The 16,975-nt window shown below is 42.9% G+C and overlaps 1 protein-coding gene across 4 annotated transcripts in view; it reads left to right on the forward strand.

The window, feature by feature from the left end:
• LOC109419430 (kelch-like protein 18) overlaps positions 1 to 16,975 on the forward strand; it is a 386,574-nt gene that overhangs the window by 6,596 nt on the left and 363,003 nt on the right. For all 4 annotated transcript variants that reach the window (XM_062858821.1, XM_062858820.1, XM_062858819.1 and 1 more), the window contains exon 4: positions 8,554 to 9,035. In XM_062858821.1, the coding sequence (XP_062714805.1) occupies positions 8,554 to 9,035 (482 nt within the window). The remainder of the gene's footprint in view (positions 1 to 8,553; positions 9,036 to 16,975) is intronic.

Genomic DNA, 16,975 nt, shown 5'->3' on the forward strand with positions numbered 1-16,975 from the left:
CTGCTTGTGCATCGCACTGAGCCGAAATAAATAGAAAAAAATATCTTTTGATTTTATTTTCGTTCAACTCGTTTTACGAGATTTTTTTTAAATTAATTGAGATTTTTTTTCGTTGTTTTCGCGTTTTTACCCTTCTTACAACCATGAGAAGGGTATAAATACCGCTTGGAAAACCGACTTTCGATCCGAGGCCCGCAGGGCCGAGTCACATATACCAATCAACTCAGCTCGACGAATTGAGCAAATGTCTGTATGTGTGTGTGTGTGTGTGTGTGTGTTAGTGTGGTTCAAAAAATCGTTTTTGCTCCACACCGCTCATTCGATTCGTAACCACATTCTATGCCTTCTCTCAAAATTTGAGCTCATTTGGTTAAAAATTGAGACTGCACAAGCCCTTCAAAGTTTGTATGGGAATTACTATGGGAAAACGATGTTTTTCATTCAATCGACCGTAGTATTTCCCCAAGTGCCCTAGAGCGTCAGTTGACCCTTGGTACTCTTAGGCTACTCTATCAGCTACAACTTTGCCGAAGACTGCATTCGAATCGAATGCTTCATTAATTAGTTACCGATTTTTCTCCACAATCGAAATCTTTACTCATGATGATTAAACTAATCAATGGGCATCACTGCATTTTGCAGTGAAACATAGTAGCCATGATTTCAGTGTGCTATCTTTGGCGCCACATGCAGCAGTGTTGCCTGCTGGGAAGCTGGAGGATCATTGTTATAGTTTGTCCAGTTGGATACAAATCGATAATTTATTAATGAGGCGTCCGATTTGAATGCGGTCTTCGGCAAAGTTGTAGCTGATAGAGTAGCCTAGGAGTACCAAGGGTCAACTAACGCTCTAGGGCACTTGGGGAAATACTACGGTCAATTGAATGAAAAACATCGTTTTCCCATAGTAATTCCCATACAAACTTTGAAGGGCTTGTGCAGTCTCAATTTTCAACCAAATGAGCTCAAATTTTAGGAGAAGGCTTAGAATCTGGTTACGAATCGAATAAGCGGTGTGGAGCAAAAACGATTTTTTGAACCACGCTAGTGTGTGTGTGTGTGTGTGTGTGTTTTTTTTTTTTTTTTTTTTTCCTTCTAAACCATAGGGGGATAATCTGCTCAACAGACACCCTAACAGAAGGTTAGGGTAGTGTAGGTCTGACAGGCCGTCTTCTACAACAAAAGTAAAATCCAGGACTACTCTCTCCTCGTACCCACTAAACCATTCCTATGGTCGCCAAACCCTACGTCTCTCCGGAACCACCAAGAAGGTATTGCTTCAGAGAGGGGCTAGTGCACATCGCACCCACAAGGTTAGCTGCGTAGCCTGCAGCAACGAACATCGATGACTCGCTTTGGAGAGTCCATCACGGTAGCATGCTGGCGCTTAGCCAGTTTCCCGAGTGGTCCTCGCCACTCCCTTTGTCCTCGGAAGGCGGGCAGGGTCAACCCCGCCCGCGCCCTACTGCTGAGCGGACATCAAGAACTGATGCCCACGTGCAACCCGATCTGACCTGCCCGCAAAGGAAGGGTATAACTACCCTTCAGGCCCTATCAGATGCACCCGTAGGTTGCAGACAGCAGGATCTCACCTACCCCGACCCTTGCCGGGGACCCCTTTCCAACCGCGGGCTCGGATCCAACCCAGTAGACCGACGCCACGACAGCACCGCTACCGGGACTTCCTCTCCGCGGCCACTTAATCGTTGTAAGGGTCGATCTCGACCGCAGGGCACCGGTATGACCTACGAAGCCGACTCCGAACCCCTGGACCACCTCTTGTACTGCATCTGGACTAGCCATTCTCCGAGTCCACGCGCCACCTCCTCTGTAGCTCCCAGACGATGTGGGTAATAGCCGTTGAAACGGCGTTCCAGCCAAACTCATCCCTACACATCCTCTGGACCAAGTTGTCCGGAGTTGTGTCCTCCCCGCATGTGGCAAGCATGCGGTCACGCATTGTGCGAAAACGCGGGCACACGAACAAAACGTGTTCCGCCGTTTCCTCTAAACCATTGCACACTGGGCATTCGGGAGAATCCGCATGCCCGAAACGGTGTAGATACTGACGGAAGCAACCATGACCTGTAAGGACCTGTGTCAGGTGGAATGTGACTTCCCCATGGCGCCTATTAATCCAACTATCTACCCTCGGTATCAACCTATAGGTCCACCTTCCTTTGGTGGAACTGTCCCACGCGCGCTGCCATTTGACCATAGAGGCCATCCTGACAGTCCTGCGTATGCCTCTTGTGCCGCGCATTTCGAAGCACTCCATGTCCTCACTGATAAGAATGCTGATAGGCACCATACCAGTAATGACGCAGAGAGCGTCGTGTGACACGGTACGGTACGCGCTCGCAACCCTCAGGCACATAAGCCTGTAAGTACTTTCCAGCTTCCGTCGGTAGCATTTAGTACTTAGCGCGGTGCCCCACGCCGGGCCGCCATACCTAAGTATGGATGTAGCAACACTAGCCAGAAGCTTGCGCTTACTGGCGTACACCGCAGAGCTATTGGACATCATCCGGGACAGTGCCGCAATAGCTGTGGAGGCTCTTTTACAGGCATAATCGACGTGGCTACCGAAGGTAAGCTTATCGTCGATCATCACGCCCAAGTGTTTGACGGAGCGCTTTGACAGGATAGTACAGTCTCCTACACTGATCTCCGTCTGCTGCTCCGACTTCAGGTTGTTAACAACCGTCACCTCTGTCTTGTGGTGAGCCAGCTCCAGTTTCCTGGACCGCATCCACGCCTCCACAACTTTGATCGAGTGGTTGGTAGTCAACTTTACCTCCTCGATCGTTTCACCGTAGACTTCGAGCGTAATGTCGTCGGCAAATCCGACAATCACCACTCCCACTGGATACTCTAACCTCAACACCTCGTCGTACATGACATTCCATAACACCGGACCCAGGATGGAACCTTGCGGGACTCCTGAGGTTATGTGAAAGCACTTCCGACCCACCTCCGTGTCGTAGACTAGTACACGATTCTGAAAGTAACTTCCGAGAATCTTGTACAGGTACTCCGGTATCCCCAGACGCAAGAGCGCATCGGCAATAGCAGACCAGCTGGCGCTATTAAACGCATTCCTTACATCCAGAGTCACTACCGCGCAAAAGCGAATTCCCCTCCTCTTAGGCTCGAGTGCTTTCTCGGCGGTTTTTGTAACCGATAAGATAGCGTCTACGGTGGACCTCCCCTTCCGGAAGCCATACTGGTTGCTCGAAAGACCATTTACGCCCTCAGTGAACCTCAACATTCTATTGAGGATGATCTTTTCGAGCACCTTCCCCGCCGTGTCAATCAAGCATATTGGTCTATATGCCGACGGGTCTCCGGGTGGTTTCCCCGCCTTTGGCAATAGTACCAGGCTCTGCCTCTTCCAAGCTTCTGGGAAAACTCCCTCGTCCAGGCATTTCTGCATAGCAGACCTGAACATCTCGGGAGCCTCTGCAGTAGCTACTTTTAAGGCCAGGTTCGGAACTCCGTCCGGACCTGGGGCCTTACCTACGCTAAGGGACTTAGCTATCCCCGCAAGTTCCACATCGGTGACCCTCTCCTCATCGCCAGCCCCAGTCCCCGGCTGTCCTACGAAAGGAGGCCAAGGACTAGGATCATGACGCGGAAAAAGTCCTCCAATGATCCCCTCCAACATCTCTGGAGATTGCTCTGTAGGAGCCATCACACCTCTCGTCTTGGCCATAACGATCCTGTAGGCGTCACCCCACGGGTTCGTATTGGCACTCTGACAGAGACCCTCAAAGCAGGCCTTTTTGCTTGCTCTTATCTCGGTCTTAAGCGCGGCTTTTGCAGCGGCGAACACCACCCGCCGTTCGTTTCGCTCTTCCTCTGATCGTGCTCGCTGCATCCGCCGCCTAGCCCGTAGGCAGGCGCGGCGCAGGTCCGCAATCGCGTCGGTCCACCAGTAAGCCGGTGGCCTCCCATTTCTAGGGTGGACTCTCCTAGGCATGGTCGCATCACACGCACGTGAGAGCACCGCTACCAGCTCGTCGCCGTCTAAACCGATTAAGTTTCGCTCACGGCGGAGCGCCTCCCTAAATACCCCTTCGTCGAAGTATGATGTCTTCCACCTGCGAGGGCTTGGCCTTGGCCTAGCCGCCTCTTCTTCTATCCGCTGTCTGCTGTTATTGTAGTCGATACTGTAGCGAACCGCCAGGTGGTCGCTGTGAGTGTAGCCATCATCTACTCTCCAGTTCGAACTACTTGTTAGGCCAGGACTACAAAAGGTCACGTCAATAATTGACTCCGCTCCGTTTCGACTAAAGGACACTTGGTACCGACAATAGTCAAGTCGACATCTAAGATGGCCAGTGTTTCTAGCAGGATCTGACCCCGCTGTGTGTGTGTGTGTGTGTGTGTGTGTGTGTGTGTGTGTGTGTGTGTGTGTGTGTGTGTGTGTGTGTGTTTTTTTTTTTTCCTTCTAAACTATAGGGGGATAAATCTGCTCATCAGACACCCTAACAGGAAGGTTAGGGTAGTGTGGGGTTAAGGCCGTCTTCTACAATGCCGGTAGAAGCCAGGACTACTCTCTCCTCGACCCACTAAAACACATTCCTATGGTCGCCAAACCCTACGTTTAGGCCCATGGAGTGACAAAATTTCTTAGCTATTGTCGTTTTCGTTTTTGCGGTGGAGCTACACCGGTGCAGCACTTTTGCACCGAAACTGTTTGTTTTTGATTTTCGTGCTACACCGGTGCAGCACTTTTTCTGCACCGCGCATGATAGTGTAGCACTCAAAAAATCGGGAGAGTAGCGGGTGCACACCGTGTCCACCAATCAGCGTTGGCAAAGTTGTCAATATTTTGGTTTTTATACACGCACACCAATGCAACTGCACCGAAAATGTTCGTTTTTTCAGCGAAAAGTGTAGCACGAAGTGGTGTAGCACTGCCGCAAAAACGAAAACGACATATGTCACTCCCAACGTTGGTGTTTAAATATACTAAAACACTTTCACTCACTCCAACACAACTACATGATTTATTCAAATACACTTTAAATACAATCTTGTCGCATCACTCGCTTACAGTGATTCCCAAATCACCTAATTCCAAATATCCAACTCCTTGACACCTATGGGAGTGTCGGTGAGTCGCTGATCTCTTGTAAAGTAGGGTCTGGGACCATTTGGGCAGGAGCACCTATTTTGGGCACTTGCTGCTATAACTCAGTCAATTTTGAACCGATTGACTTGATTTTTGAGACACGATCAGATAGGCACAGTATCTAGCCATGTTCAAAAAATCAAGTCAATCGGTTTGAAATTGACTGAGTTGTAGTAACAAGTGCCCAAAATAGGTGCTCCTGCCCAAATGGTCCCAGACCCTAGGTGCCATATCATCACATCCTTTCCTATCCTCGTAACGGAGAAGATGGGCGTGGCCGGCAATGCAAGTACTCATGTCTTTTTTACTTCAACCTTTAGTTGGATAGCTGTTCCTTCCCAAATAGCATTCCATAATAGGGGTATTAAAGTTTTAACATGACAACTTTCAGTATGCAATATACGAATTACTCCGTTACCACGCAACGCAACGCAACGCAACAATCTAGAGCGCGAACAAATGTTGGACAAAAAAGCTATCCTATTTTGGTCCTCTCAAATACAACTCCCTTCCGGGACACCTAAAACAAATAAATAATCGTGATACATTCAAAATAAAATTGAACATCATTACAAAGGTAACATAAACACATTTTTACTTTGAAATGTAATCAACTATCTCTTTTTTATATTCAATCTATACAATCACTCATAATTAGTAATATCAGTTTGTATTGCTAATATTAATGTATTAATTGTAATTATCGTTTAGCTAAAATGGATCCTTAAAAGGAAAGCTTATTTCCACTGGATCCTCAGTATTTCCTTTTAATTTGCACTCACACCAAATTTTTGGAAATGCTTTCAGCACAAAAAAAATCAGCAAAATAAATTGCTGAATTTCAGCAAAATTTTTGCTGAGTATCAGCACAACGTTGCTGATCAACTGTCAAAATTGATGGATGGTTCAGCAAGTTGATAAATAATTGCTGATACTCAGTAAATTCGTATTGCTGAATGAAATCAGCACAAAAAAAAATCAGCAAAATTTGCTGAATACCAGCAAACCAAATTTGCAGTGTAGGTACACCTTCACACTATTAGACAATCTAGACCAGTGATTCCCAAAGTGGGCGAAATCGCCCCCTTGGGGCGAAAATGACTTCAAAGGGGGCGAAAATATTAAAATTATAAATTGGGGGCGAAAAATCCAACAAGGGGGCGATTTTCCAAAAAATCATTTCAATTAGAGCGATTTTGAGTAATTAGCGCGATTTTGGGTATTTTTGACAGTGTCGGTTTCTTCGTCAAGAGGGGTTTTTGTCATTAGAATTATCTGTAACTTGGTCAAATAAATCAGCTTGATTAGAAAAATTTTTGATTTCAATTTGGGATTCAACAGGCTTAGTTTATCACTCCATGACAAATAGAACACAGTTACCAAAAAGTAGAATAAGTTCCCCTTCAAGGGGTTACTATTATTTTCAGAAGGATTCATTTAAAATAAAACCTAAACTGAACTCAAGTGCAACTATTTTGGAGAATTTGGTTATGTGCTTTTCCTGAGTCATCAGGCATTAAGTGAAAGCTCGTCAGATCTCTTATAAAATAATAGTTACTAAGTTGCACTTAATACTCGAATAAATGTTTGAAATTTTACATATATGTAATGAGAAAATATCTTCCACTTTTTGTTTTCTAGTATTTTTTTTTAAATGAACTAATTACAGAAATCACACTTGTTGATGATCACAAGTTTGCAACAACATGGTTTGATTCCATTGAAAGAACAAATAAAAATAAAGAAATACGAAACTCGTCTATCCTCGATTTGTCCCAGATGTGAATTGAAAATGCGATTTTTTATAGCTTTCATACATTCCAAAATATAGGCAAGCTTTAAAATACTTTCAATTTTACCAGAGTTTTTCAAGCGTCCTGTATTTTGAGATTTTTTGATAGAATTTTTAACAAATATTTTAAAATTTCATTTCAGATTCTTATGCTTGATATCCAAGATGACATTTTCCGCCTACATATTTAGTTAAATTGCTGAAATTTGCCACTCTACTTGAAAGTTTTTTGTTTTATTATTTGGCATTACGGTATTATCTAATTTTGGATAAAGTTTTGATTGTCATTTCAAACTATTGGAGTTTCTTTGAGAAAACCAAGACGACTTACAAAGCTAAATCCTAATACTCTACCTTCAATTCTTCCTACTTCGACTTTTGAAAATAATTATATTTAGAAGTTACATTTCCTTAAAATTCTACCAAAAATATGATTCTGAATGTTATTTATTCACGATTTTATAGTGTGACGATGATTATTATCGGCAGGTTTGTTCGCTTCGCCATGGTTTTTTTTGTCGGCCAAATTTCCTGAAGCTTGGTTATATAATTCAGCTAGGTTGGGAAGGGTTTGAGACTAACTCTAAGTTCAATAGCTTAAAAAAAACAAAACAAAGAGAAGACAGTTGCCCAAAATACACAATTTGCCCTATTATGAATTTGAAACAGCAAGTTGAATGAGAATGTGATGGTGATTTTGGTGCGTCAAAATATTTTCAAAAAAAACCCAATACAGTAAAATTTTGACCTACAAAATAAACAGAATTTGTAGATTTTAACGCAATTCCAAAATTTCGAATCTTATATCAAAAAAATCAAACTTAGGGGGGCGGAAATATTTGTCAACAGCTTCAAGGGGGCGATTGCTCCGACAAGTTTGGGAACCATTGATCTAGACACTCACAACAATCTAGAGCGCGAACAAATGTTGGACAAAAAAGCTATCCTATTTTGGTCCTCTCAAATACAACTCCCTTCCGGGACACCTAAAACAGATAAATAATCGTGATACATTCAAAATAAAATTGAACACCATTACAAAGGTAATATAAACACATTTTTACTTTGAAATGTAATCAACTATCTCTTTTTTATATTCAATCTATACAATCACTCATAATTAGTAATATCAGTTTGTATTGCTAATATTAATGTATTAATTGTAATTATCGTTTAGCTAAAATGGATCCTTAAAAGGAAAGCTTATTTCCACTGGATCCTCAGTATTTCCTTTGAATTTGCACTAGGTACACCTTCACACTATTAGCATAGACTAATAGCTATTAGTTTTTTTTGTTTTGTTTGTTAATTTAGTTGCTTCCACTACCAGGGGGCTCAACGGAGCTTTTTGGTGTGGGGTTAGAGGTGAGTCGCAAAAAAATGCCGATTTGCATATTCACATATCGCTTAAAAGTCATTACAAGTCAGAACCCACCCCCCCCCCTGGGCCCCTTCCAGAAAAAAAATCCTAGCTACGTCAATGCGAACCAGCCTCGGGCTGAAAGTCTTGATAATAAAGATAAAATATAAAAAAAATAAATAATAAATTCACCGTCATTAGCATTCCCTAACTTCATAAATGGTATGGTCTATTTCAATAATAAGCATTCTTCTTTTGCAGGTTTCATCCGCAAAACGTACTGGGCATTCGTCACTTTGCAGATACACTTGGATGCGCACAACTGGTGACTTCTGCCGACCGCTACATACATCAGTATTTCTCGAAGGTTGCATTATCGGATGAGTTCATGGGATTGAGTTTCGATGACCTGATTGACATCGTTCGTCGCGATGAGCTGAATGTTCCGACCGAAGAACGCATTTTCGATGCGTGCATGAAATGGGTTAAATTCGAACAGCAAACCCGTGCAGTATATTTGCCCAACATTCTAGCCAACATCCGGCTACCCCTTCTATCGCCACAATTTTTAGCCGACAACGTTGCAACGGAAGAATTGATACGTACGTCACACAAGTGTAGAGATTTACTAGACGAAGCACGAGATTTTCATTTAATGCCGGAACGCAGAGCGCTCGTTTCTGCTTCTCGCACAAGGCCACGGTGCTGCGACTATGTTGTTGGGCAAATTTATGCAGTTGGAGGTAAATTATATACTTATTGCTATAAAATACTAGATTAAGGATAATAGTAAGGGAAAGTTCATTAATTAACATGCGCGTAACTACAGCGCATTTGGCCCCTCTGCTCCAATGGCGTGCTCGCTTGCTATGCATTACAGTCAGTGTGGTTGACATTGGAGTTGAGGGGCCAAATGCGCGGATACACCGGGCAAGTTGAATAGGGTGGGCAAGATGAAACATCGGGTTAACATGATGTTTTTCGATGATAAACAGTTTTTTTTACCCTTCTTACACCCATAAGAAGGGTAAAAATATCACTCGGAAAACCGACTTTCGATCCGAGGCCTTCTGGTAGTTTAGTCTATGGTCTGATGCTATTTTGGAAACCAATCCACTAGATGCCAAATCCACAATATTTTCTAGAAGTTTTGGTCAATCACACAAAATAAATTTGTTAAATACGAATTTATACAACAATATTTTTAATAAACGTAAGTAGGGTTCTGTTCACCATAGGTGGATTAAATAGGGTTTTTTATCTGTACAGTGAAATAATTCTAAGATCCTATTTTATCAGACACTACACATACATTGTACCCCTAGTCTGACACGTTCACTTCAAATGAATCGTTGTACGTATCATATCATAAACAGTTCCCGTTGAAAAGCCTTCTTCCCACTTGCGCATATCGGAGTTATATGCACATAACACGATCGATACATCAGCTGTGCATATAACTTTGGCCGGGTAGAAAAGCAACATTGGCAGATAAAGTGGAACACGTTTTGCAGAATTCTGCAATTCCAGTAAGTGAGCTTCGTGGTCGTGCGGCTAACGGCGTCCGGTCATTAAGGCGTTGTGAGTTCAATTCCCGCTCCAGCCAAGGCAACTTTTTTTCAAAATGTGAAGGATATCATTGGAGTTGCATATACATTGGCGCGCCCAATCCGCAAGAAAGAAGCAACATGCATGACATATAACAGTATCATGGCGACCTGAGAGTCATACCACATGCGTCGCATATAACTCTCACTTCCCATTTTCAACCTTAGATTAGATTCATATGATATTCCAATAGTGCAGTAATATATGATTGACATATAACTGCGATCGGTAGAGTTGGCTCAGTGTATTAACTATTCCCTTCCGAAGGAAGAACTCACATTTTGTGAGTTTGTCGGGAGTGGGATTCGATCCCAGGTCTTCGGCGTGACAGTCACGTGCTTAACCATCACTCCACGTCCGCTCCACGATGATAAACCATAACATATACTGCCCCTATTCGCATAACAGTCCCATGTTTGTTGGGTTTCCTATTCACATGGGACTGTTGTGCGAATGGGGGCAGTATAGTTTTTGATTCAAACGATCTTTTAGCGAAGGATAAATTTACAAATTGTATGGATATCCATTTCAAAATTTCGCATTTTATCTAACCCCCCCCCGTTTCAATGTGCCACGGTGTACCTTATGATAATTAAGTCGCGCAAAATATGACTACGTATTTCCAATCCCATTTGGTTGCATTTTTGAATGAGACCTCCAACTTTTTTTATGGATCGTCAAACCGAGGGGATGGTAACATAAGGCTGAATTTCAAAAGGCTGAATGTACATAAGGCTGAATACAAAAGGCTGAAACTATGGATATGTAACAAAAGGCTGAAATTACAAAAGGCTGAAAACATGGCAAATTCCAAAACTTGAAATATGCATGCATAATAATGAACTCTATAGAATCTGATTTAAAAGATGGTATTACACAAGGTATTATATTTTCCGGAATGCTATTCCCCGGAGTGGCATTTGCCGAAATGTCGTTCCCGTTGTCATTATGCCGAAGGATATCAGGCCTCAAATGTCACTAAGGCGAATGGGTTATAATGATTTTAATGCAAAGGAGGTTTACTAGGCAGCCTAGTAGAATGGTTAAATTATGATCTATACATTTACCTCGAAAGAACAGCCTTTCTAAAAAAGCGGGAAAAATCTCTAATGGAAGAGTAAGTATTGTGGCCGCAAATAGTACAGTATAACGACCAAGCGGGAAGGTTTGATGATAATATCTGCATACTAAAAACTCACCCGTGAGTGATGTTTCCTTCTTTTAAAAATAGGCTGTTCTTTTGAGGTATTTGCATATATTCGATGTTGGCATTCTTACCAATGTGTAAAATGCAGCGAGCTTCTGCGTGCGCATATTCCTTAAAAACGATTCATCGGAGATTTCCCCTTCTTTTGAACATAGGCTGTTCTTACTGTGTTTGAATGTTATAGCTGCATCTTTTTTATCAAAGGTTTTCCTTCTTTTAAAATGTTGGAAGAACCACAATTTAAGTTCAGGTATTGAAGCTGCTAACTTTTTACCAGATGTTTCTCCTTTTTATATAATAGGCTATTCTTACAAGCAGTATTGTATTCGAACAGAACGTGAGCCAAAAATGTACACTTTAAATTTTTTGGTCGACAAAGCATTGAACTTGCCTGTCAGAGCTTTTGCTGCTTAAGAGCGCCCGCTCGGTTCCCATTCGACTCTGAGTTCACATGCGCTTATCTTCATCATTAAATCCTATGTGTCTTCTTTCCTAGGACAGAACCTTGTGCCGCATCTACATGTTTGGACGTTATTATGTTATGTCACAGGGAAATGCATCATAGATCCTTTGGTACGACATTGTGGTCTCGGATATTGAAATACAGCTCCAGGAATTTAGATTTTTCGAAACACACGATGCGATGGTCGGACTGGTTCACTCTTCAATAAAAGGAGATTGAATTAGCCCAAAAGATTGCCAAAATTGAAGGGTGAAATGGCGCAAATATGACCATTTTAGTATCACAGATACCAGGGTAACATGTTAGTCAGCATGCTACGGGTTCAGTCCTTTCCAGTTCATGACGCGCTCAATTTGCATGTTCAAATATATTTGATCGCAGTATGCCGAGTATGAACTTCAATGCAAATTGAACGCGTTCACACTGCAGTGCTGCAATTCGGTTCTGAATTCTTATGCGCACAACATTGGGGGAAATAGTTTCTGTCCATATGTGATGCTAATATCCTGTTTAGTCACCCGGAGTTCCTTGAGAAACTTAATCAAAAATGGCCAACTGATGGACCGACGATCAGACTCTATTGGTTTAGGCAATTTTATGATTTTCGATAATTAATGCCAATAACTCCGTTACTGTATTGTATTAAATCATATGATTGGAAATCCGGATTTTCCAAAACCCATGTTGACCGGACTGGTACGCTCAGATATGGTTCCAATAGCAGAAGAATTTCTGAATCTAATGAGCTCAAAATGTTTGAAATCTGTGGAAACAGGTAGGGAGGTATGGCCATTTCAGTTTCGCGGATTTCGCTAGTGTTCAATTTAGAGCTCGCACGCGTTATAAATTTAGAACTGAACAAAGTTCAAACATTTTTGAGCAACAGTTAGGTACAATAGTTTTTGCCTCAACTACCGCTTATTACCCGAATTACCCGAACAATTGCTTACATCTAAGACTCATTCAACCTAGTTTCCGAGTTGACACACATAATACTTCAAACGAGTGGAAATAAATTATTGGCGAAATCCTTTGTCAATTTTAGCTAAAATAGTTTAGTATTAGCGGGGTATTGGCCGATATGATACTGAAGAAAGTAAAATAACATAGACATTATGATACCGAAATCCATAACATTATGTTCTTTTCATCAGTTAGAGTTAGCTCACGTAACCAAATGTCCATTCGATGAATAGTCAAATCGATTGAATGTCATATACTTCCTCTTCCGTAAAATGGGTTTTGACCAAATGACCGTTTGACCAAATGTACTTTCGAGCAAAGATTCTTTTGTTTCCTATGATCATTTTCAAGTCGAGTCAAATGTTTATCAAAGACCAATAGATTAGCCATAAATGTCCAAAATGTCATTTCATTTGATTCTCTACAACTTTCAAAACTTTTCAACATTTTGATATCTTTCAGCCTTTTGATATATTTCAGCCTTTTGATGCTTTCAGCCTTTTGATCATTCAGCCTTAAGTGTTTCAGCCTTTTGATCATTCAGCCTTATGTGATTCAGCCTTTTGTACGTAACCCGTTTTAAAAATTACAATACAATTTTGTGTAACGTAGTTTGTTTGTTAAAGTTTGACAATTCTATTTTTATGCACTGTTTTTTGTTCGTTTGTTTCACAATTTTTGATTTTTACATTCGGGTGGCTTATTGCTATCACTTCAAAAGGTCCATTATAAACCTTGTCTAATTTTCTATTGTTTTCTGTTTTTAAAAGTATTTTTTCTCCTAATTTAATATTTATGGGGTTTGCAATTTCTGCTTGTTTAGTTATTCTCCTATGTTTAGATTTGACTAACAGTTCTTTTGCCTTATTTCCTACATATTGCAATTGAAATTTCAGTTCTGTATAATAATTATCATAGTTATAAACTGGATCAATTTTTGAGGGGTTCACTAGACTTCGAGGATAATTTACCAAATTACCAAAATCTAATTCATATGGCGTGAATGTATGCTCAGCGTTGGGAGTAGTGTTATAACAGAAAGTATAGAATTGAAGCCAAGAATCCCAATCATCGAGTTACTCGTTAATGAATTGTCGAAGATATTCATTAAGGCATCGATGATTGCGTTCAAGGGCGCCAACTGTTTGGGGGTGGTAAGCTGTAGAAAAATTGTGGTTAATTGACAGTAGTTGACATATATTATTTGTTCGCAAGTGGACTGTATTTTACGACTTCTCGACATAGGCGGACCGACGACTTCCCGAAGAGACCACTTAACCAGGGAACCAGAACCGGAATTAAAACACCAGGCTATAACGTTTCAAACTCTATTTACACTATTTACATAATTTCTTTAACTTGATCAAATTCACTTTGCTAATTAACGACGACGCACGTCCTAACACGTCGGTTGCAAGGCGAACAATAATTTTGCCTGAGGATTGGAATTTTCCTCCTTTTGCGCCCACTCTTCCTTCGCGTGATCCTTTCGTGCGGCTGCGGTTGCTTGCATCACATGTTGTCTTTCGCGCAGCTGTGTGCTGCTGGAATCGCGCACCTCAGCAGGCTGCGGCTGAAGGTGCACGGAGAAAATTAATTATTCGTGGCGATCGGCCCGAACATCCTCCCCCGCGGGACCCTTGTTCTCGTTGGCCACACGGTTGTCCAGTATTGGTAGAGGGGCCAGTTTGTGGATCGGACGCTTCAGAATACCGGCCTTGGTTCGAACGTCCACCACACGGACTAATCCATCTGCTCCAGTATAGGCTGCTTCGATTTTACCCAGCTTCCATTGTTGGGGCGGTAAGTTGTCATCCTTGATAACCACCACCGTACCAGGTAGAATATTCTTCTTCTTCTTGTTCCACTTCTGTCGTAACTGTAACTCCAGCAGGTACTCCTCGGACCAGCGCTTCCAGAACTCTTGACGCAGGCGCTGGACGTACTGCCATCTGGAAAGCCGATTTTCCGGGATTCCATCGTAACTGGGCTCCGGAATGGCAGTCAGAGGGCGATCGATCATGAAATGACCGGGAGTCAATGGCTCGAGCTCCGAGGGGTCCTCAGACGGAGCGTACAAAGGCCGAGAGTTGAGCTGAGCTTCGATCTGGCACAGCAAGGTCGAAAACTCGGACATCGTCAAGAGGCTTGACTGGCACTTCTTCTTCAGGATGGTCTTGACGCTCTTTACTCCTGCTTCCCAAATCCCACCCATGTGTGGGGCGTTCGGGGGAATCATCTTCCATTCGATCTGCCTGGTTTGGCAGAACTCGAAAATCTTGAGCTCGGTAGCTTCCTGCTTAAAAAGCCGATAGAGCTCGTTCAGCTCGTTGCGAGCACCGACAAAGTTTGTCCCATTGTCGGAGAATATCTGCTCAGGGACACCACGGCGAGAGACGAATCGCTGGAGGGCGGCTATAAACGCGTCGGCCGAGAGATCCTCAACTACCTCCAGATGTATGCCCTTGGTGACCATACACACGAACACGCTGACATATCCCTTTAGGGGAGACGCCTTTCTTCCTCGTTGCTTGATGAGCATGGGTCCCGCAAAGTCAACGCCAACCTTCACGAAAGCGGGAGCCTTGTCGCACCTTGCGATGGGAAGATCCCCCATGAACTGACTAGCACACGGAGGGTTGAGCCGGAAGCACCGCATGCAATTTCGGGTCACCTTGCGTACAGCAGAACGAGCTCCTAGGATCCAGAATTGCCGGCGGAGCTGTGCCAGCAGCGCCGACGGTCCGATGTGCAGATTCTCACGATGAACAGCTTGAATCAACCGTTCGACGGTTTCATCGTTCTTAGGTAAGATCCACTGATGCTTCACCCCGTACGGCAAACTTGAATGTCGCAGTCGTCCACCGACGCGAATCACTCCATCATCCAAAAAGGGGTTTAATGCTTTTAATCTTTTGCAGTACTCACCGGACTCCATAATGGCTACCTCCTTACCAAAGTGTAGTGATTGAACTACCCTGACGATGACCTTCAACGACTGGCGCATTTCCAACACGGTGGGGAAACGCTCGGTGGTTCTTTTGTTGACTGCCTTCTCCTTAGCATTCCGGCAAAAACGCAAAACGTATGCCAGAACTCGCTGCAGCTTTCTGAAGGACTCGTACTTGTGGAACACAGGCAGCTTCTCCAATGTCACCACCGCTGAAGCTACAGTGGCCTGCCGCAACTCAGGAACATCTTCATCGGATAGTGGTTCAGGGACCACCACCTGATATTCTTCACTACGCAGGAACAACGGGCCGTTCCACCAAAGATCGTTTTTCTGAAGAGCGTCGGCAGACTGGCCACGCGACACTACATCGGCTGGATTGTCCAGCGTATTTACATAGTTCCACTTGAATTCATTTCCGGTAGAGTTAATCTCACTTACCCGGTTACGCACAAACACTTCCAAATGTTCCGGGTTCTTCGCTAGCCAAGCTAGCACCACTTGATTGTCTGACCACAACGAAATGTCACGAAAGGGCAACGCTAATGCTGCCAGCACTTTCTTCACCAATCGGTGCAGCAAAAGCGCTGCTAGAAGTTCCTTTCGATATTGTCTATTTGCGCCATCTTCTGTAGTACGTAGATGCTATCGACTGCTTCGAATTCACAGGGGATTTTTCGGCTTTCAGTCTGTTAAGCGATTGAAACGAAAATATCTTTCTTACGCCCGACGTTTCAATGGGCTATGCCATCTTTTTCAAGGGTTCTGTAAAGGTCAATTGGCTTAGTTACATGAAGATACAAGAACATACAAAAAACTACAGTCTTACAAGAATATTTTTCGTTTTTCGTCTGGAGGTTCAATCTTTGCGTGAAAACTTGTCAACATAATCTGGTTCATCAATTTCCTAAAATATCACAATCAAAATCACGATTAAACAATTTGAACTACATAAAACAGACAAAAACAGTTACTAACTATTGGATTTACTACACGAAACGGGAAGAAAACTGGGCACTGGACTACACTATCTTTCTTCGTCATAAAACTATGTACATTTAAACGGTCATTTTGTAGTCATTCTATGAAAGTTATGGAGGAAATTAATTGTTGTATGCAAGTTATGTCAAATAAGCTATTGTGTGTCATTGTCATTCAGGTTTGTCTGGTTATCTATTGTCTGTGTATCTGTGCGGTTTGTTTTGGTTTTGAGTGTATGTAAAATTCCTGCATAAATATTACTAAGACCGTCGCAATCGCTTCGTTTGTTTACCGTCTCGTCCGTGTTTACGATGTGGCAAACCTCCAAGATAGGGAGAGCAGAGTACCGTCGGTGACTGTCTAGTATCTCTGTTCTATCTAGGGCAAAGCGATGGTTGTTGTCGGCCGAATGCAGCAAGAGAGCCGTTCTCTCTTTTAGGCGGCCGAGTTCATAGCTGTTGTAATTCTCGTTGTCGTTGTTGTTGTTTTCGTCCATTTCATTCACTAGCTT

This window comes from Aedes albopictus, chromosome 3 (assembly GCF_035046485.1).
Source record: "Aedes albopictus strain Foshan chromosome 3, AalbF5, whole genome shotgun sequence".
Taxonomy (NCBI): domain Eukaryota; kingdom Metazoa; phylum Arthropoda; class Insecta; order Diptera; family Culicidae; genus Aedes; species Aedes albopictus.